The sequence below is a fragment of the Notolabrus celidotus genome, chromosome 23, assembly GCF_009762535.1.
Source record: "Notolabrus celidotus isolate fNotCel1 chromosome 23, fNotCel1.pri, whole genome shotgun sequence".
Classification (NCBI taxonomy): domain Eukaryota; kingdom Metazoa; phylum Chordata; class Actinopteri; order Labriformes; family Labridae; genus Notolabrus; species Notolabrus celidotus.
The window spans coordinates 7,599,909-7,620,792 of NC_048294.1; the positions used below are offsets into that span (position 1 = coordinate 7,599,909).

The 20,884-nt window shown below is 41.6% G+C and overlaps 1 protein-coding gene across 3 annotated transcripts in view; it reads left to right on the forward strand.

Annotated features, from left to right (window-relative positions):
- Positions 1-20,884, forward strand: part of si:ch211-168d1.3 (ras and Rab interactor 3) — a 59,405-nt gene that overhangs the window by 32,161 nt on the left and 6,360 nt on the right. For 2 of the 3 annotated variants that reach the window (XM_034676193.1, XM_034676191.1), the window contains 10 exons: positions 5,837-5,980; positions 8,034-8,148; positions 8,364-8,436; positions 10,140-10,231; positions 12,054-12,238; positions 12,473-12,757; positions 13,041-13,593; positions 18,124-18,432; positions 18,946-19,077; positions 20,412-20,581. In XM_034676193.1, coding sequence (XP_034532084.1) covers positions 5,837-5,980; positions 8,034-8,148; positions 8,364-8,436; positions 10,140-10,231; positions 12,054-12,238; positions 12,473-12,757; positions 13,041-13,593; positions 18,124-18,432; positions 18,946-19,077; positions 20,412-20,581 — 2,058 coding nt within the window. The remainder of the gene's footprint in view (positions 1-5,836; positions 5,981-8,033; positions 8,149-8,363; positions 8,437-10,139; positions 10,232-12,053; positions 12,239-12,472; positions 12,758-13,040; positions 13,594-18,123; positions 18,433-18,945; positions 19,078-20,411; positions 20,582-20,884) is intronic. The other variant, XM_034676194.1, reaches the window with a different exon arrangement.

Genomic DNA, 20,884 nt, shown 5'->3' on the forward strand with positions numbered 1-20,884 from the left:
AAAACGCAACCAGTGGGTGTTGAAGGACGAGAGAGCAAAGAGCCGGACCGCAGCGTAACGGAGACGGTCTGGACACGAATCTGGTGGAAGTCCCTTGTCAGTGTGTATTTCATTTACAATTTATAGGCTGAAGTGTGCAAAAATATTGAGGTTAAAAGAATGCATGGGCTAATTATACGCGTGCGTGGCGTGCGTGGCGTGCGTGGCGTGCGTGGCGTGCGTGGCGTGCGTGGCGTGCGTGGCGTGCGTGGCGTGCGTGGCGTGCGTGGCGTGCGTGGCGTGCGTGGCGTGCGTGGCGTGCGTGGCGTGCGTGGCGTGCGTGGCGTGCGTGCGTGGCGTGCGTGGCGTGCGAAAAATGTTTCTTTCCACTTGCAACTCAAAAACGCAGTCAGTGGACACAGGCCCTTTATAAACAAGTTGCCACCACAGCCACATGTCAATTAGAATAGAGAGGTAACAGTGCCGATCTAGCTGTTTGAATATGGTCACTTGTGGTTTAAGAAGACAAAGATATTGGCAGGCAAAATGTTAAACAGGATACTACACAAACCAATGAGCTGATGTCATAGTGGCTTTGTCGTACAGTTTTTGCTCTCTTCAGTTTTCCTCGAACAAGCACCTTCCTCCTCTGAGTCTCTGCAACTAAAGAAGAGATGTAAATTAGAGTTTTCTGAAACACCACTTCCCTCTAAATTCCCACAGGCTCACCACTCCTTTGCCTCCCTCACTCAGACAAATCCTGCCCTGACTGTCTCTTCATCTACTTGTAAAGCGCACATTGTGATCTGAATCTCTACCCTATCCTGCTGGGTTCCCTGCTGCTGCCCTCAGGTGCAGAAACACCTTGTCAGTTAGCCTACTCAGCGCGCCTCTCCTTTTGTTTAATACACTTTTTGTCTGCCGCCTTGAACCGCGGCGCTTCAGGCCCACTGAAGTTTTGGATTTCCTAACCCAGCTTTAATTTTCAGTCTCGGCTTTCCTCATCTCTCTTCATGGTTTTATCTTTTATCTCTCTCTTCTGTTTCTCCCTCTATGTGAGTCGCTCTTTCTCGGAGGGAATTACATAAGTCTTTCTGTGTGTGTGTGGGCAGCGTTGCATTTTATGTAAGGTGGACCTGGAAATGGCTAGCAAAACACTAGGGTCTTGCTCTCTGTGATGTTTTATTCCTCTTTCTCTCTCTGCTTTTCTTACAGCCTTGTGTGGTTGGGTCATCGGACTGTGGATCTGCGTGGTGTTTGGCTCCTGATAAGCAATGAGGTGACTCTTCAGGCCCACTCAGAGTCACACTCAACGCTGTTTTTAAGCATACCTTAAAATAAGAAGTTTTGATTTCTAATTTGAAGACGATGATGCTCGTTGACTTGTAGTGCTCTGGTCTGTTGGAAGTGAGGGAAGGTGGATCTGTGATGGCTCAAATTGTTTTATTTATTTGCAGCTATTAGCTTATCAATACTACCTCAGCTAAGTTAATATCACAGTTAGAAAAATCTGTCTCCCCCATTCAAATGAATGGGGGAGACAGATTTTTTGACCTATACTGCAGCCAGCCACCAGGGGGCAGACACACTGCTGAAAGCCTCACCTCCAGGGCCGTATCCGGCTCGCTTTATTTGGACACCCTAGGTGCTACCCCAAAATCCCAAACTATGATTGGCTATATACTTTGTAAGGGGCAGGGCTGTGTTTCAATCAGTTGGTTGTCAAGCTCATGCCTCAGTGCTTAGCAAAATTCCCTGCAACATTTGTTATTTTCCTAAACATTTAAAACCACAGGGATAATAAGTTAATAGTTGTTGTTTTTTTAAGTTTTAACAAGCTTTATTTGACTCGCCATCTTAAAGAGACAGAAGCCAAACAGTATAAAGTAGGGGCTGATCCAGAGAGGTGGCCAGGGTGGCATGGGCCCCCTTGAAATCTGATTGGCCACCCAAAACAAAACCCCCAAAACCTGAACTGTGGTTGGTTTTCTGCCGTGGTTGTGCAAGCTTTCGTTGCATTTAAATCCGTAATATTTCCGTTTTTAAAGTTAAATAAATTGTTACTTTGGACATATGTCTACTTTTTGAGGTCTTTCAGAGTTAAGCCAAGGATATTTAATCGTGCCACCCCGCAGAAAACTCAATGCAGAGGTGCAAAAAAACCTGCAGTACCTCAAGTGTCCACTTGAGGCTGGCTCTAAAAGCCCAGGAGACCTAATTTACTCCCATGTTAAAATGTCTATCTCTACATGCAGGAATAAACACTTTTAAAGCCTGGAGCAAAAAACAGCTTTGGTCTGAATATCAGTCTTCATTCCAGCGAACAGTATTGGGGTGATTTTGAAATTATTTCCCTTCTGTTTAAAGAAATTAAGGCTGAGAGTTTTGCATTGTACACCTTAATCAGGGGCTTGGCTGATTTTGACAGGTAGGCACATTGTAGCTGTTTGCTAGGAGGCTAAAGTCCTGCTTTGGTTCTACTTCTGGTCTGTTTCCATTACCAATATGGCCACCACCATCGTTGGATGACATCACTGTGACTACATCCATGTTTGATAGAGAATGGCTGACACTCTGTTGTGTAGCTTAAGTATTTAAAATTTGTTAATATAAGTAGCTGACAGACATTAAAAGTCGAGACAGAAATTATGAATATGCAATATGTTCATACTTATGCCACCTTGTATAAGACGGTTCCCCAGTCTGGCCCCTGCTTCTGAAAAGTCTGGATCTGCCCCTGCTTATAGTTTTCATTTTGAACTCCCTTCAAGCACCTCGCACTTTATGATGTCAGGTGTGATTACCATGCTAGATTATGCATATGATATTGCTCTCCTCTCTTGCTCTCTTCTCTTTTAATCATAAAAGTTTCACACAGTTTCAAAACAACCCTGTGTGTATTATATAACACTGACGTCCTCCTTTGATTGATACGTACTGTACTTGATTCCTGACCCCTCCAGCGTTATTTACCATTAGCTGTACATTGTCCTAGAGAGTGTAAATAAGCGCTCAGATATCTCAGTGTTTCCGGAGACGAGGGGAGAGTTATGTAATAAGTGGCAGGAGGTGGTGAGAAAAGTGAAAATTCAAATGTGTTATTGAATGAAAACAATATTCATAATGCTTCCTCTGATACCTCCAAGCAGGTTTCTGCTGCATCTGATGTTAGAGCAGCATAATCCCTCCTCAGGGATAAACTTTGATCCTCTCATGAGAGAGAGGAAACAACCCAAAAAACAATAATAATCATGATTGCGTCACTCTTATATTCTACTTTTAAAAATGTATTAATTTATCTGCTGAGAAAGACGTAAGGCATCCTGGAAATGTTACACCTCTGCACCCCGGAAAACCTCCAAGTGTGTGTTCATCGTTGCGTGTTTTCGACAGTGTGGAGACGTGTTTGTTTGCGTGCACGCGCACCATCCAACTTGCCGGAGAAAGGGTGTTTCACTGAGTGGGAATGCCTGGTAGGATGTGTAGGCCCAGGTTGCCATGGCAATCATCTGCTGCTACACTCACAAGCGTTTGCCAGCAGCCCACACAGTGTGACATCCAGCAGCAAGCCAATCTGAGAGAGAGGGAGAGAGAGAGAGAGAGAGAGAGAGAGGGAGGAGAGAGAGAGAGAGAGAGAGAGAGAGAGAGAGAGAGGGAGAGGGAGAGAGGGAGACAGAGAGAGGGAGAGAGAGAGAGAGAGAGAGAGAGAGGGAGAGAGAGGGAGAGGGAGAGAGGGAGACAGAGAGAGGGAGAGGGAGAGAGAGAGAGAGAGAGAGAGAGAGAGAGAGAATCTGTGATCGAATGCTCACATTAAAGGGCCAAAAAATCACAAAACACAAAGTTCACATCTGAGGGATTGTTCTTTTATGGACATGTAGAGGTGTTTTTCTTTTTCTCTCTCCATAAAGTGTAAATCCACAATATTATTTCTTTAGGAATTCAATTTTGAGACATGTATTGACATAACAGAAGGAGGAGAGGTGTGCAGCATTTACAGCAACACGCTGAAGCACACAGTAACAGTAGGACTGTTAATAGAGCGAACAGAAGGATGTAAAGCTGCTTTGAATTTTGAGCACTTTGAGTTTAAGTTTGGTGAAAGAAGTTACATTTACGGACAGCAGGTAAAAGTTAGTCATTCTAATCATGTGTAGGTCATGGGACAGCAGGCCCGTCTTTAAAGACATTGCTTTGATTTAGAATCAAAGCTGTTTGTGTTAAACTTTCTTTCTTTCTTTTTGTTTCTCAAATGTTTGAAGTTGTCCTCTTGTTTTCTTTTTGCTGCTTTAAAGTTTTTGTGTCTTGGCGGTTAATGAGCATCTCTCAGTTGTTTGATAGGGGTTTCTTTATTGTCAATTAGTGTCTCTTTGATGTTGTTGTTTTGTGTCTCATTGTTGTCAACAAGTGTCTCTTTGCGGTTAATTTATACATCTTTGTTGTCATTTTGTATCACTTTTTTGTCTCTTTGTTGTTGTTTCGTGACTCTTTGTAGTCATTTTGTCTCTCTACGACATCATTTTGTATTTGTTTATTGTTTTCTTATATCTCCTTTAGTTTTCTGTGTCTCTTTGTGTTCAGTTTGTGTCTTTTGTAGCCATTTAGTGTCTATTTTATTTGTTGTTTTATGTCTCTTTGTTGTTGTTTTGTGACTCTTTGTAGTTATTCTACATCACTTTGTAGACATTTTTTTCCCATTGACGTCAATTTGGTATTTCTTTGTCATTTGTTTCTGTCTTTTAGCCTTTTCTGTGTCCTTGTGTTCAGTTTTTGTCTTTTGTAGCCACTTAGTGTCTCATTATTTATTGTTTTTTTGTCTCTTTGACACAATTTTTAATTTCTTTGTTGTTGTTTTGTGTCTCTTTGTTGTTTTGTGTCTTTTTGTAGTTATTCTACATCACTGTCGTCATTTTGTTTCTCTTTGAAGTCATTTTGTATTTCTTTGGCATTTATTTCTGTCTTTAGCTTTTTGGTGTCTTTGTGTTCAGTTTGTGTCTTTTGTAATAACTTAGTGTCTCTGTTGTTGTTTTGTGTCTCTTTGACGTCATTTTTTATTTCTTTGTTGTCTTCGATCTCTTAACTTTTTGTGTCTCTGTGTTCACTTTGGCTTTTGTAGCCATTTAGCGTCTCTTTGTTGTCACTTTGTGTCACCTTGACTTCACTCTGTTTCTTTGTAGTCACTTTTTTGGCTGTTTGTAGTCACATTGTGTGTCTCTGTCTTCTTTTTGTGTCATTCTGTAGCCTTGAAGTGTCTATTTGAAGTCATATTGTTATATTGTTGTCAATTTGTGTGTCTTAGTTTTTGTTTGTGTCTCTTTGTTGTTGTTGTTTTGTCTCTTTGTAGTGAACTGCAACTTTGGGTCTATTTAACATTTTTACTCCACAGCTCAATTCCTTACAAAGCACCAGCCTTTACTCTGACGAAAAGAAAAAGTCAGTGTTGGTTACATCAATAAGTGCTTGCAGTGAATGTGTATATGTGTAAGCAGCTACAGGCAGAGTCACCAAACCCTGAGTCCCAGTTGAGTCTCCAGTTCTCAGTGTTAAAGTCTGAGTCAAGTCAGAGTCACCAGAGAATAATCAGAGTCAAGGCTGAGTCCAGCCTCCATTACTGAGTCCAAGCCCAAGGAGAGCAGCTGTCACTCTTAACTATTGACTTTATGATACTGGACCGAATGTGAGACCTTCTCTCCTGCGTAAATGCAGATCACAGATGTCTAATGATGTCTAATAAACACCAAAATACCTGCAACCTACCTGCTTTTATAATGAGAGTTTTAACCAGACAAACATCTTGGACCCTAACCGACAGTAAGAACTTGTCTGAAGATTGTATCATAACCCTTTAAATGTGTTTCAGATGCAGGGGGTGGGCAGTTCCCAGAAAGACTCTCAGCGGGCCTTCAGCGTCCTTGATCGTCTGCTGATTACACATCCTGTGTGGCTCCAGCTGTCACTCAACCAAGACACCGCCCTCTACATCCTGCTCAGAGAGCCAGTTGGGGTACGGATAAGTCAAGTATTACAATCGTTTGACTTTATCATTAATAACAAAACATGTAGCGGCTAATTTTGACTAAATAATTCAATCGAGTAGCCACTTAGGGGTGAAATAGCCTGGCACCAAACATCTGGAGCCGTTGCCTTACAGCACAACCCAAGGCTCCACCTGGTGTTCAGTATTGGTATTACATGTTGATACAAGATCTAAATCAGAAAGAAATTAAACAAACAAAACACACGTTTTTCACTCAAATGATAAAGTTTGACATTGACAAGTCTTGGACACACGAAGAAGACATTCATTTTTAATCTTAGCCACATTAAGCAGCATAAGTGAAGCCTTTGATGATAAGCTAGCTAGGCTCATCACAGAAGATATAAAACCTTAAGTTTCATCCCTATAAATATTTGCTTAAAAAACTCAAGACAACTATTTTCTTAACCCTCCAGTTATGTTCGTTTCTCAGGAACAGCAATAATGTTCCTGGGTCAATTTGACCCGGGGCATATTTAATTACCAAAAAGTGTCAGAACCCCAAAAAATCCCAATAAACATTTTTGAAATCTCATTATTTACTCCATTACTAACCATTTGAATTAATATTCAGTGCAATAGTATTCTTTAATCCTCACAGATCATGGTTTAATGAGGACATCTCACTCGTTTTTAATGAAATTTCATGTTAAAATCAGAATCAGAATCAGAAATACTTTATTTAAACAGGGGGGAAATTCAGTAGAATAAAAGGGTGTGTGTGTGTATGTGTGGGATTGGGGTGAAATATGTCACACAGTTGCAAAGAAACAGTTAGTATTTGACACTTCTGACCCCTTTTAGCCTCCACCTTGACTGCCGGGTCAAATTGACCCACAAACAGTATCTATATCTATAAACATGCAATGGGGGAGAAGTTTCATGCCGAAAAAATACTATAAACATTTTTTTTTTTTAATTTTAAAAAGGGTCAATTTGAACCGCAACATAACAAGAGGTTCAACATTTTTGGTTCAATAATATAGCTCTGCTAGGTGAGCTAAGAGTTTTAGCTGTTGATTGCTAACACAATGTTTTTGTTTCATTTGGACTTGGGGAAAAGAAAACTATTCTATTTCTACTTCCTGAAGGGAGATAAAAAAACTGATAGAGGCCTGCTTTGATTTGCTGTAGTTAATTAACAGCTTATGTCGGGAGGTGATTAGCCTAGCTTAACTAAACCCTGGTGGCCATCTTGGTTATACTTGGGGCGGCAGTAGCTCAGTCCATAGGGGCTTGGCTTGGCCACCGGAGGGTTGCCAGTCCCAGCATGGACGAAGTTTGGCAAGTGGACTGGTGGCTGGAGAAGTGCTATTTCACTTGCCTGGGCACTGTTGAGGTGCCCTTGAGCAAGGCACCAAACCCCCAAATGCTCGGGGTGCACTGGTTGATGGCAGCATCCTCACTCTGACATCTCTCCCTAAATGCATGTCGACTGCATGTTTGTGCACAAAAAATTGGATGGATATACACCAAACTGTGCGTGTAGCATGACCAAACATAACACAAGTGGAAAAATGTAATTCCCCCCCTGGGTATTGATAAAGTACGTTTCTTCTTCTTCTTCTTCTTCTTCTTCTTCTTCTTCATTAAGTAAACCTCCTAGCACGTGTAAAGCTAACTACAAAACACAGTGTTTGCTCATTAGCTCACAGAAAATTTGCTGTTTCATGAGTATGACTTTAGATACCAGGCAAGTCTACCCGTGTTTCCACTTTTTAAGCTAGGCCAAGCTAATCTGGCATCATACTTACAGACAAACATCAGAATGAGTAAGCATATTTCCTAAAACAAAGTTTGTTTCTTTGTTTTTATGAAATTCATGAATACCGGTATAAAACACAGACTCACAAGTCTCCAAATGGACTGTAAAGAAACTGTTATCTAGCGTTCTCTTCTCTTCTTAAATTGCTGTTTTGACCATCTGTGCTTTGTCCTGAAAAACCTGTGAAAAGAATGTATGTCTAAAAAAAGACAGTAGCATCACTGGATTCTTATTTCTGTTCTCTGGTGCTTACAGACCTTTTTGGTGCGAAAATGCAGCTCCAGCCAGAGGAAGGTGCTGTGTTTCAGGGTGACAGCCGAGAAAAGTGCCTCCTCTGTAAAGGAGTGCTTCATCTGTGAGGAGGACTCCAGTGAGTATAAAGAAAATAAACTGTATTAGCATGAATTATCCACATTATATCCCTTCACATATTAACTTTAGTGCTATGCAGTTCATACACTTGCTGGGTGTGGGACAGAGTAGATGGGCCCTCCAATGGTTTTGAAGCTGCCATAGTTCCTGTTGAATTTGAACCAATCTCTCACTGCCTCCATAGCTGTCAATCACTCTCTGTTCTATAACCAGCATTCGCCTTGGAGAGCTCAGCACTCAGCTTCCCTGACCTGTGTCGACTCGTGGCCTTCTACTGCATCAGCAGGTGATGTATTATTTTTAACTGATGCACATAATTAGTGGATGGCCCTGTCCCTGAAACTCTTTGTTTTTGCTTAGCTCGATGTGATCGTGTTGGAATGAGAAGTAGAGGTTGGAGAAGAGTGCATAAACTTTTGCATAAAAGCTCCAGTGCTTCGAAGGTTTTTTATCAAATATTTCATGTGAGAAGTATTTGTAGCCAAAATGATCAACTTGTTATTCAGTTTAACTTCATCATCATATTTCAGAGTTTTTCCATTTTTTTGTAAAACATAATGAGAAAATGATGACTCACCTACACTCAGAGGTAAACTGATTTGTGTCCAATGAAACGCTGTCTTGAATTATCATGCCCACCTGGCACTACGAGGACACCTCTACCCATCACAGGTTTTTACTCCCACTGGGCCCCTTGGGAACACTTATGTCCAACAGATTTTTTGGACTAACTACAAAAATCCAACAAAAATGTGACTCTCATTGGGCAGCTTGGGGATGCTTTTGTCCACCAAAAAGTTTTCAACCACTGAATCCTTTTCGGCCACATTTGTCCGTAAAAAGTTACAACCACCGGACTCTTCTAAGACATTTCTGTCCAACAAAAATTTGACTATAAATTGTGTATCTCAAGTGCACTTTTGTGTGGCTAAAATATCTGGAAAATTTGGTGCTATAGACACTTGTGTCCTTCAAATTTTTTGATGATAGTTGGCACCTGTTGGACGATTCAGCTGGCAAAAATATAACACCAATTTTAAGAACACTTTTGTCCCATGAAAACAATCACTTGTAACCTTAGGGCTAACTTTTCCGTCCAAAACTTCGAAAGACTCTTTGGGTGCTAAGGATAGATTTTCATACAGAAATTTAACAGCCTTTGCACCTTTGGGACATCTTTTTTCCAAAGGTTTTATACCCACTAGTGGCTTTGGGGGGCCTTTTTGTCCATCCAAAATTTTCCTATAACAAGGTACTTTAGGACTATTTTTCCCAAGCGGGGAGACATTGGGTAAATGTCTGCTTTCCTGAATGTTTTCTTCCACCTCACCCTTGAGGACACTTTTGTAAAATATCACACTTGTTATGTAACTTCGGGTGCACTTTCATCCATCAAAAAGTAGTAGAGAGAGGGGGAAGACATCCAGCAAATGAGAGTCGAACCCATGACCACTGCGATGAGGACTATAGCCTCTGTATAGAGGCACACGCTTAGACGCTAGGCCAACGGCATCCCACCTCAGGGCCACTTTGGTTGAAAAAACATCTCACCAATTTGGGGCCTTTTGGACAATTTTATCCAACAAAGATTTCACACTCACCGGGCACTGTAGGGAGAATTTTGGTAGCCATTGGGAGCCTCAAGGACACTTTTTTCACCACTAATTACACAGCTACCAACAGTCTTAGGTATACTTTGGTCATTCAAAACCTTGACATTCACTAGGGACCCTAAAGGAAAATGTCATCAGCCAAAAATTGGACAAGTCCTCTCCATTAATGATTAGTATTCTCTTCCAAAGAAATACCTTCAGCCAACCTCCTTTCCCTCCCAAGATGAGAGAATCACATAAACAACAATCACATTAGGTTGTCCACATTCTTTGGTCATGCATCAAACCCAATGTAATTCAGTCAAGTCCATGGTTACACACATCCCCATGGTGTGAGTGAATCTAATTCAGTGTTCATTTTGTTTCTTGTCTGCAGAGATGTGTTGCCCTTACCTTTGGAGCTACCTGATGCAATTGCCATGGCCACAACACACAAGCAGCTGGAGGGCATCTCACACATGGGACAAGGTGCAGTGGAGACCTTACATCCTTAACGACTTAAACGTACTAAGTGCTTTACTTTGACTTTAGTGGGATTTTCCTTGGAGCAACAGTGACAGTGTTTCTGAAATTGCACAATTCATTGCTCAACAATCTTCTTCCTGTTAAAGCTGCTGTTTGTAGTCACAGAGTGAACATCTGTTCAAAGAGAGGGACTTCGAATGTCAACACTATCCCTCCCAACCAGATTTCCTCTTAGCACCCCCAAGCATGTGATAGTTTCAGCTAAATGGTAACATCATCATGTTGACAAGCCTACAATGACAGTGCTAAAATATTGATGTTTCAGAAGCTATCTCATGGCGTTAATAACACCCTGGATACTGAGATCATCCCAAAGTCTGACAATAAGGAGGAGGAGGAGACTCACATCTTTATTATGGAAGGCTTTCTGCTCTACACCTTTCAGGACGTAGTAGGGGCCGCCCGTTAACCAATCAGGACAGAGGATGGAGATTAGCTATGATTGGTCCGTCATAATGGGAATGAGGGGAATAATAACATTGCTTGATACAAAGGCATTGGAAAACACAGAGATGTCACGATAGTCTCAAGTAACTCCACTTACTGATGAGTACCGATGGGCATTATGACCTTTATTCTGAACCCAGCAGAAAAAAGTAACTTTTTTTTTTTTTACACCATTCCTACCAACAACAGCTTTTCCTCGCAGTACCGTCAAGTGCTAGCAAGAAAAAGTTAGCTTGCAAATATGCTGAACTTAGCTGGTGGAGAAGACCTTTGTGTTTCAAATACATGGGCCAGACATGACCATCAAACAGGCCGGGGGGGTCTGGCACCGAGTAGTTCCTTGAGCACCTTCTCTTTTTGCATTCTTCGTACGGGATGGAAATAAAGTAACGTTGGTTTAACACGTTGATCAAAGGCTCAAAGGTATAGAGCAGAAAGCCTTCCACAATAAAGATGTGAGTCTCCTCCTCCTCCTTATTGTCAGACTTTGAGACGATCTCAATATCCAGGGTGTTATTAACGCCATGAGATAGCTTCTGAAACATCAATATTTTAGCACTGTCATTGTAGGCATGTCAACATGATGATGTTACCATTTAGCTTAAACTATCACATGCTAGCAGCTGTGATGCTAACCCTGCTAGCATGTGTGTACCATCTTAGTCTTACTCACTGCCACTCTTCTTTTCTACTTTCACATTGCTTGGCTAACTGAGCACAATTTTCTTTACATTAACCGTATAGATTTTTTCTTATGACGTGCAGATTTTTCCGGATTTGGAAATGTTTCGAATGGCCACTTTTCAGCATCTTACTGCAAATGTGAGAAAGTCAGGAAGAAATAGCCAGCTAAAGTTACTGCCAAGTGACTGCCAGCTTGCATCTATTTTAACGTGGTAACATGTACTGATGCAGCTCAGTAGCAGGGAGAGAGGTGTGACTTTGAGATGGCTAAAAATGACACACTGTATGTGTCAGTGACTGCAGTTTAAAGATAAAACACACTTTCTCACTGTGGTTCTGCTCCTCTAGTAAGGTTGCAGTGGATTGTTGTATGTTGTATGCAAAGTATTGTATTTCTCTTTACAGTTGTATTTGTAAAAAATGACAATATGCTATCTCTTCTTGTTCTAAAGCAAGTAAAGTAGAATACAAATAAGGGTTTTAGCATTTTGACACCAGAATGAATCTTGCCACATTGAATTTGAAATATTTGGATATAGAAATCTGTGAACAGACTCCAGACAGATTGGTCGGTCTGCTATCATTATGTGTAACTGAAAATCTATCCAAGTTTTCTTGCTGGATCTACCCCCAGATTTCTGGAACGCTCCGACTGCTGCAGAGATCCAAAATGGACCGGTGGATCCGATTCCTTCTACCAGCAGTGGCAGCCAGGTTCCGAAGACGCTCACCCTGGATCAGTGTACCCTACTGACACGAGGCAAACAGGGCAAACTCTGCTTCATCAACCCGCTCTTCCTTCAGCTGGAGGTGGCCAGGGTCAGTTGTGATGTCTGAGGATTACTGAGTAATGACAGCTAGTTCAAAGTTATCTGTCAAGTATATGTCAAGTTTTTAAAGTTGTCCATCTACATCTATCCACTTATACAACTGCTAATACAGCTACTATACACCTCTCACTCTACTTAACACTCCTTGAAAAACAAACAGCTCAAAAAGCCTTGAAAGTTCTCGTTAGATAAATGACTGACTCAACTTTTTGTTTTTCTGCAGCAGCCTCAACTCGTAAACCACAGTGCCTCTAATAAACGGCACCGCTTCAAGCGCAGCATGCGGCTCCGGCTCTCCGAGTCCTCCATGAATCTGTCCCTGGAGGGGATCGGCTCCTACTCCCCTCCCTCGTCTTTGGAGCTGCCTGGCCAGTTGGAGAGGCTTCATAAAACAGGCACCAATCAGCAGCGAAGAGTTCACCCCGGGGCTGGGGTCCTGAGGAGAACCCCCGCCGTGTCACCTGGTTCAGCAGATGAAGAGGACACGATCGCCGTCTATGTGCAACAAGTAATGCATGCTGTTTGAATCTGACACAGTGGTTCATCAGTACCTGCGAGTTTTGTTAAATAACCCTGAAGAGTAAGAGAGGAATCAACAAGCTGAAAGCATTAGAATAATTTATCCTCAGCCTCCTCTGATTGTTGTGTAACTGCTGTGCACAGCACGGCATAAAAGGTAATGTATTGAGAAAAGTAATTAGATGAAGCAGGTGTTGGGGGAATTCTATTTGCAGTTAAAAAAAAGTCATTAATTTCAATGCTGTCAAATAACACTTTCTGTTTTTTTCAAGACATCTTCAAAGGTGGAGGATCCTTCTCAGCCCCATCAGGCCGCCAGAGGAGCAGAGCCAGGCACCGAGGTGACAGCTCTGGCCCTGGAACGCCGCCCGGCTCCATCCTTGGCTGAGCTGGACAGCAGCAGCTCCTTCAGCAGCATGGACGAGGACAATGACTCAGATTCAGAACCGGAAAGCATGGCCAGAGCCCAAACTCACATGTACCCACGCCCACCGTTGGTGCGCTCTCGAGGCCGTGGTGGGCTGCACCGTATGAGCGAGGCATTTGTGTGTTTCTTCGCTCCGGACAAGCGACTGACACGACTGGTTGAAGACCTCTCCAGAGACAGGCGCTCCGTCTTCGGGGGCATGGTTCAGGACTTTGTCCTGGCACAAAGAGAGGTGCTGAAATCCATGGCATCCTCTTCGTCATCTTCGTCTTCACGTGTGACCTCTGTGCAGCTTCTGCAGGGTTTGCGCCTCTTTTTGTCCCAGGCAAAGTGCTGCCTGTTGGACAGCGGAGAGCTGGAGCCTCCCATTGAAACCCTGGTGCCAGAGAATGAGAAAGGTAAATACAAACAAACCTGTGGAAAAACACCAACAAACAAAAACAACATGACTCACAGATAATGAAAATACATTTGATCCACACAGGGACTGAACGGACTGACTGCTGACTTTTAAATGGCTTTTGAACTCCCAGGACAAAGAACAGTCACATTGAGTTTTGATAAATAACTAACCAGCTAACTAGTCTGTTATATTCACAGATCCATTAATAGTTACAATCAACTCTGTAGCCTTCTTAAAATAAGCTAACTTACCTTCTCTTATTCACATTGAGCTGATCATTTCAACTGATAGTGAATAAAGATGCTGCGCCAAAACGTCCCAAGTGGTTGATGTAACTTTGTGTCAGGAAGGAGACTCACCGTTAAGATGACACCCAAAACTTAGACAAGTGCATTGATAATCAACACTTGGCAGTAACCTGTTTGGACAGAAAATGATACTGTAGCCATCACAAGGTATTCAACAAGCAGCAACCTCCGGTCTAAAAATATGAGTCCAATGCGGAAGTGCCAAAAACTGCAGTTCATCAAGGATCCGCTTGAGGCTGGCTCCGGGAGTACCGGAAGTCACATACGCATGAATGGGAAAAAGGCGATCTTTACAGCAGAAATTTACAGCCTGGTACAAAAGACGAGTGTAGTCTGGACAGCTCAATTCTCGATCAGCACACACTGTACAGGAGGCGATATTTTTTTTAATGCGGCAATTTCGAAGATATTAAGATTCAAGTCTTCCAATGAGAGGCACAGCTGACTTGATTGACAGGCGGGAACACTGTAGCTGTTGGCTAAGAGACTCAAAGCCCACCTCTTTACTTCACAATTGCTTGACAGCAGCAATACGGCTGCCGCCGCCGACAATTGGCCTCAAAACTCAAAACAGCGCTTCAGACTTAGACAGGTGACATCGCGGATACTACGTCCATATTTTATACAGTCTATGGTATTCAACTGTCATGAAAGAGGCCTAAACTTTAAAAAATATCCCATGAAGATACTTAAAAAAAGTGAATTAACACAGTTTAAGTTACTCTCACTGTAAAGATTCTCAAACAAAGTCACTGAGTTAATTGAATTCAGCTGACTGTGCTGCTACTCCACTTTTTCAAGTTTTCTCATATGCATGCGTGATTAGTTTATCACATCAAAAAACGAGGCGACATCGAGTGCAGCGGGGGACTGGAGGAGAGAGACTGTACTATTAGAGAACACAAATTCAATAGAGCACAGTGCCAAAGGACGCAGGTCTATGGAAACAGACAGCCTTTCTGATAAATGGTGGGCTGCCCAGGCTTTAGTGAAAGGCACTGTCAACACTAAGTAGTTTGCGTGGGGGGCCAGAGCCTCATTCAGTAGAGCTCATATTGTCTCTTGTATTTAGAAAACAGCATTAGGAAAGCCCTGCCTGACGCGCCTGCACTCACATCCATCGCATTCAGCGTGTGATTCTTCTTGTTATTGTAAGGACAATGAAGGGTGTTACTTTGGAAGGATTCAAGTTAGATCTTTTGACACAGTCCTGTGCGTAGGTTTTTCTTTTTTGGTCTCCTTTGTGTGCGGGCTGAGTTTGTGCTCCGCAGGTGTGTTTGTGTGTAAATGTGTGATGATGGATGGTTGCTTGGCAGTGCAGAGGCTTCAGGGGAGAGTGCTCGGCCGCTGCCTTCCTTCCTTCCTCCCTCCCGCCCTTTCTTCCTGCGCTCTGAGTCTGATTTATCTCGCATTGCGTCGGTGGGAGGCATTTGCATTTTTTTTTTTTTCTCCCCCTCGTTTATCATAAAAAGATATCACCGTCCCACGCTCACTTGAAGAGCAGCACGATTCAGGCGAGGGTGGGAGGGAGGGATGGAAATAGGCAGGTTACTCTGAAAATGTAATCAGTTACAGATCTCTAGATGATAGCTCAAAAAAGTCTGCTTTTTCTCACCACGGGACGGTAACTATGAACACTGTAATCGCATTACATGTAATCTGTTACTCTCCTGAGCTGGTGAGAGAGAGAGGCATGCTGGGAGGGGGGATGAGAGGGCGGTACAGTAGAGAAGCAGAGGATGGATGATGGTGTGAATGATTAATCACAGGGGGCTCTGATATAGTAAGGCAGATGGGGAGAGATGTTGGGAATTATACAGGGGGATAACATGAAGGATGGAGTGGTGAAGGAAGAGGAGGATATTGATGATGAGTGGAAAACAATGTGCACTGGAGAATTGTTACCACTTAGTCAGGACTGCCCACTGACTGCAGGAGAATCACTGTTTGTGTGTGTTTTCACGTGTAAGAGCCTGCATGCATGTGTAACATATTCACGAGTTTGTGTGTTACATATCATTGTTGCGAGGCAAAAGTAGTTTTTCAAGCAAAACAAAGAGCAGTGTTCGGGACTGATGGCTATTCAGAAAAATATAATGAAAACACTTTAAAAGGAATGTGTGTTTAGTGAGCCAGGAGGCAATTAGCTTAACACACCAAGACTGCAAACATAGTGGAAGAGGTAGCTTTGATCCGTCCTGAGATGATTAAAGCAAACCAGCACCTCCAAAGATGATTTAATAGAAGCTTTCTTCTTTATTTACAAAAAGAAAAAAATAATCTCATTGTTCTGCAGTGAACTTAGTAAACAAATTTGCAGTATTGTTTAATTGCAAACTAACTTGACAGTGCAGTTCTTTGAAGGAACAAGAAGAGCCTGATAGTCGCTAACATCAATCCTTTTAGCTGTCCCAACATCACTTCTTAATTTATCACAGAATTTAAACTGAACAACAAAAAAGGGATTGTGCTCACTAATAGAGTGAATAAAGGTATCAAGCTAGCTCATCAATTAACTGGCTAACTGACCCTTTAACAAAAAGTTACTTTTATTCCAAGCTAGCTGTTGTATAGATTACTGTTATCTTATCAGCAATCTAACATTTATCTGACAGTACATTTCCAGTTGGCAAATGTTCAGCTGACACACAAATTTCAACTAACATTTAACTGCTAGCTAACATTCAGCTTATACAACAGCTAGCTAATGTTTAACCATAACCACATTTAATTATATTTTACCGCTGGCTAATATTTAACTTACATTTTTTTCCGAAAGCTAGCTATTACAGGGAAACAGCCATTTTCAAACTGATGTTTTAAAGCTAGCTAATGTTAAGCTGACAAAAGTGATACCTAGCTAACAAGTTGTGAGGAGCTTAATTTTAATTGGCAGCTAGCTAACATTTAACATTCATTTTTCTTACAGCTAGCTAATGTTTAACCAACAGTTGTATTTCAACTTACATTTTAAAGCAAGCCAATGTTAAGCTGACAAAATTGATACCTAGGTAACAAGTTATAGGGAGCTTTAGTTTTCATTTGCAGTTATCTAACATTAACATACATTTTTCTCAGCGCTAGCTATTTTTACAGCCATATTTACTTGAATTCAACAGCTAGCTGATTTTACATACATTTTTTCTGACATTATTGTTTAAGCAACAGCCATTTTCCAACTTATATTTTAAAGCTAGCCAATATTAGGCTGACGAAAGTGATACCTAGCTAACAAGTTATAGGGAGCTTTACTTTAATTAGCAGCTAACATTTAACAATGCAGTTTAGGCCAAGGGACAAAACATGACTGGACTGAAAACTGACTGCTGACATTAACGTTATAGGTAATACAATTATTAATATGTTCTATCACAGTGCTATTATCAAGCACGGTCCATTTTCAAGCATACCAGTAAATATATTTTGTGTGGCTTTGTGGTGTGAACAGGACTCAAATATAAGTCACATTTTTTTGTAGTTATTGAAAACATGCAGTTTTCAAACAGGCTTGGTAATAAAGCTTTGAGGTGTCATCACCTAATTCTTAGGCCAGGTCTTGAGTGGTGTCCTTCGGTCTAAAAGTCTGCTGATGCTGTGCTCCTCAGTTGGTATTTCCTAAATTCATAGCTTCAACAAAGTGTGAACCCACCGAAAATTAGCAGGAAAGGTAATAACTAAAAAAAGATGGTGTGATATGTGGCCAAGGAAAAATAATCCCCCTTGTTTCCCCTCAAGTTATTCCATCTATGGTTAAATGTGTTAACTTGTATGCGAGCGACTCCTATAGGGTTTCATCCTCTCTGATATGCTGTAGTTAACACACTTCCTTGACAGGATGGACATAAAACATGAATGTCTGTGTAATCTGATGCAATCCAACACGGCTGCCATGCAATAAGTCCTTCCTATTCTTATAGATGAAATGCTTATATTTGTCATGTCTACGTCAGAACATGTTGATTCAAGGCTTGTTTCTTGCTGCAATGATAGTATTTTTGTAAAGTGTTAGAAAGATTATATTTTCGTTTCTGACATTTCCTTCACCTTAACACTTCCATTGCAATAATCAACATACCTGTCTGGGCCTCTTGCCAGTGCCTCAAGATATGTAGACACATTCTCAACTTGCAAATGATGAAATAAGCAAAGACCCACTTGCAATTCTATCCACAATAACGGAGTCCCTGAAATTCATGTACTGTTTCCTCCGTCCTCAGACCTGGCGTTGGAGCGGGCCATGTTCTCCTGTGTGCTCAGGCCTCTGAGGTCCTGCCTTGATAAAGCTCTGGTGGAATTGCACAATCAAGACGGCTCCAGCCAGCGTCTCAACCAAAACCTGCTCCAGCTGAAGGGCGACGCAGCCATGGAGCGGCTCGGTGTGAGGACAGGCGTCCCTGACAGCCGCGAGGTGGAGAGGGTGAAGCAGAAGCTCATCCTAATGCAGCGAACGCACTCGCCCATCGACAAGGTGCTGTTGCTGCTGCAAGTGTGCAAGTGCGTCCACAAGGCCATGGGGTCCTTACACGGTGAGATCAGATACTTACTGAAATGCAGGAAACCAAAAGATGTTTTATTTGTTCTACCATTTTTGAACATGAAGTCTTTGCTGCTTGAAAGCATTTCTATAACAGGACTGAAGGTCAACAATCTTTGAAGCAGAGAGCATCTTGTCACTTTGAACATTGGTACACTTCAGACATACTGAGACTCTGTGATCTGTACTAGACCTGTCTGCTTTCATCTCGACCTGCTGCTGATGTGAAACAACAAATGCATTATTATGTCAGAACAGTTAGATATACGTTAAGTTTGGAATCTGTGCACAGTTACTGATTTCATCTTTAAACAAGTCTGGGCCAAATTTAAACTCTCACAGCTACCTTTTAATTTTCTATCAATTTGAACCCTCAGTTTTAGTCCAAATTTGTCCCATTTCCCATCTTTTGACTCATACATGGCTAAAAATTAAGCACCAGGCGTTGAAATGTTAAGCATTAAGAGCATACATTAAATCTGGGCTCTGCTCATTCTTTTTCCAGGACATGAAGTGAGCTGGGATGACTTCCTGCCGTCGTTGTCTTACGTAATTGTGGAGTGTAACCGGCCTCACATTCTGATCGAGGTGGAGTACATGATGGAGTTACTGGAGCCCTCCTGGCTTGGAGGAGAGGGTAAGATATGACTTTTAAATGAAACCTGCTTACCTGAATATTTTTTGTTCAGAAGCTTTTACTTTGACATCAAATATGTGTTTCAGTTTTTCACACCATAACAGAGGGTATCAGTCAGTGAGAAAGACAAGGAGTGGTAAAATAAGGAGGTAAATAGGAGGAGTAATATAAAGGCAAACTCAGTTTCAAGTACAAGTAGACTTCCTCACCTTTCATTGACCCACAACTTCACTTGGTCTTGTGTTCTACAACTTAAGATATATCTTGGTGATGCTAGCATCACTTTTAACATATTCATGTTTGTATTTTGTTCATTGTACCACAATCTATTGAAAAGTAATTTGTCATATTTATATATAGAGAGCAAGTAACAAATATGAAAAACATTATGCTTTATGACTTGGTGCCAATACTCCTTCCATCTCTGCCCCAGTATGAGAATCTTGATATCTTTGGAAACTTATTTACATTTGGCACCAATGACTTGGTCTTATAGAGTTTTATTTTAATTTAATTTTTTTACCTTTATTTTACCAGGTAATTCAATTGAGAGCCAATTCTCATTTACAATAACGACCTGGGCAAAAAGGCAACACAGGTGGCATGACAATAGATAAAAATAAAACAGAAAAGAGGACATACAGAGAAACCTACAAACAGAACAATACAATACAATCACCTGTTGCAGGGGCAATGTTATTAACATAAATGTTGAACAGTGTAGGACCCAAAATCCCCCCTTGTGGTAAACCAATAGAAAGGGGCGAGGGATCTGAAAGGAGCCCCTCCACCCTTACAGACTGAGGACGATCGGAGAAGTAATTCCCAAACCAGGCAAGACAGCTCTCAGAAAGTCCTATGTTTCTAAGCCTGTCTAGCAGTATGCCATGGTCCACAGAGAGTTAATTGTCAAAGGTCAAGGGTCACTGTAACTTCCATCAGAACGCATTCTAGTGGGATTGGGGGTTTTAGCAATATCCTACATCATATCACCCAAAAATACAACGATTCTAAATAATTTCAGCTCTAGAAATCTTATTTTAAGTCATAAACATTTGACATACTCCATCTTTTTCTTTGAATAATTACATCCAAATACGTCATTTAACATTATTATTGGTTTGATGTGTAGTTTAACTTTATTAGAAGTGATCCTAACATCATTAGTAGTGTCCGGTCATCAATAACCAGGTATTCAATTACTTTAAACTTTTGTGTGAGACTTTTTGCCTCTTTTTTTATGAATCCCAGAATATACATAGTAGCGTGTTGCCCGGGTTTAAAACTCCTACTTGTCCTTTCTCTGTATTACTCTGCTTTTTTTCTTCATGCAGGTGGGTACTACCTGACCAGCGTGTATGCCAGCCTGTGTCTGATCCAAAGCCTGGACAAAGACCAGCCGATCTCAGCCTGCCTGACACCGGAGGCCCAGGAGGCGCTCAAAGAGTGGAGCAGCAGACGCAGCCGAGAGGCTCAGAGACAAAAGGAAAACCAGCAGAACCAAGTAGGTGTTTTTCCAGATGTTTTGATTGTAGTAGTACTCCACGGAAACACTGGCGGTGTTATAGTATGTGTGGGTTTGTACAGTGCTCTACTTTATAGCTGCCACACATAGCTGCCCAGTGTGAAGTGCTGATTGATGAGCACACAATAGGGACTCCTGCTTATTATGCAGTGAAACAATTCTATGGGATACTCTCCACTGTACTGTATGAGTGACAGCATGTAAATATTAGACCAGGAAATGTCTTGTTTTCATTCTAAATTTACTGTCAGTGACGAAACCGTGTGATTTTGATGCGTGTGG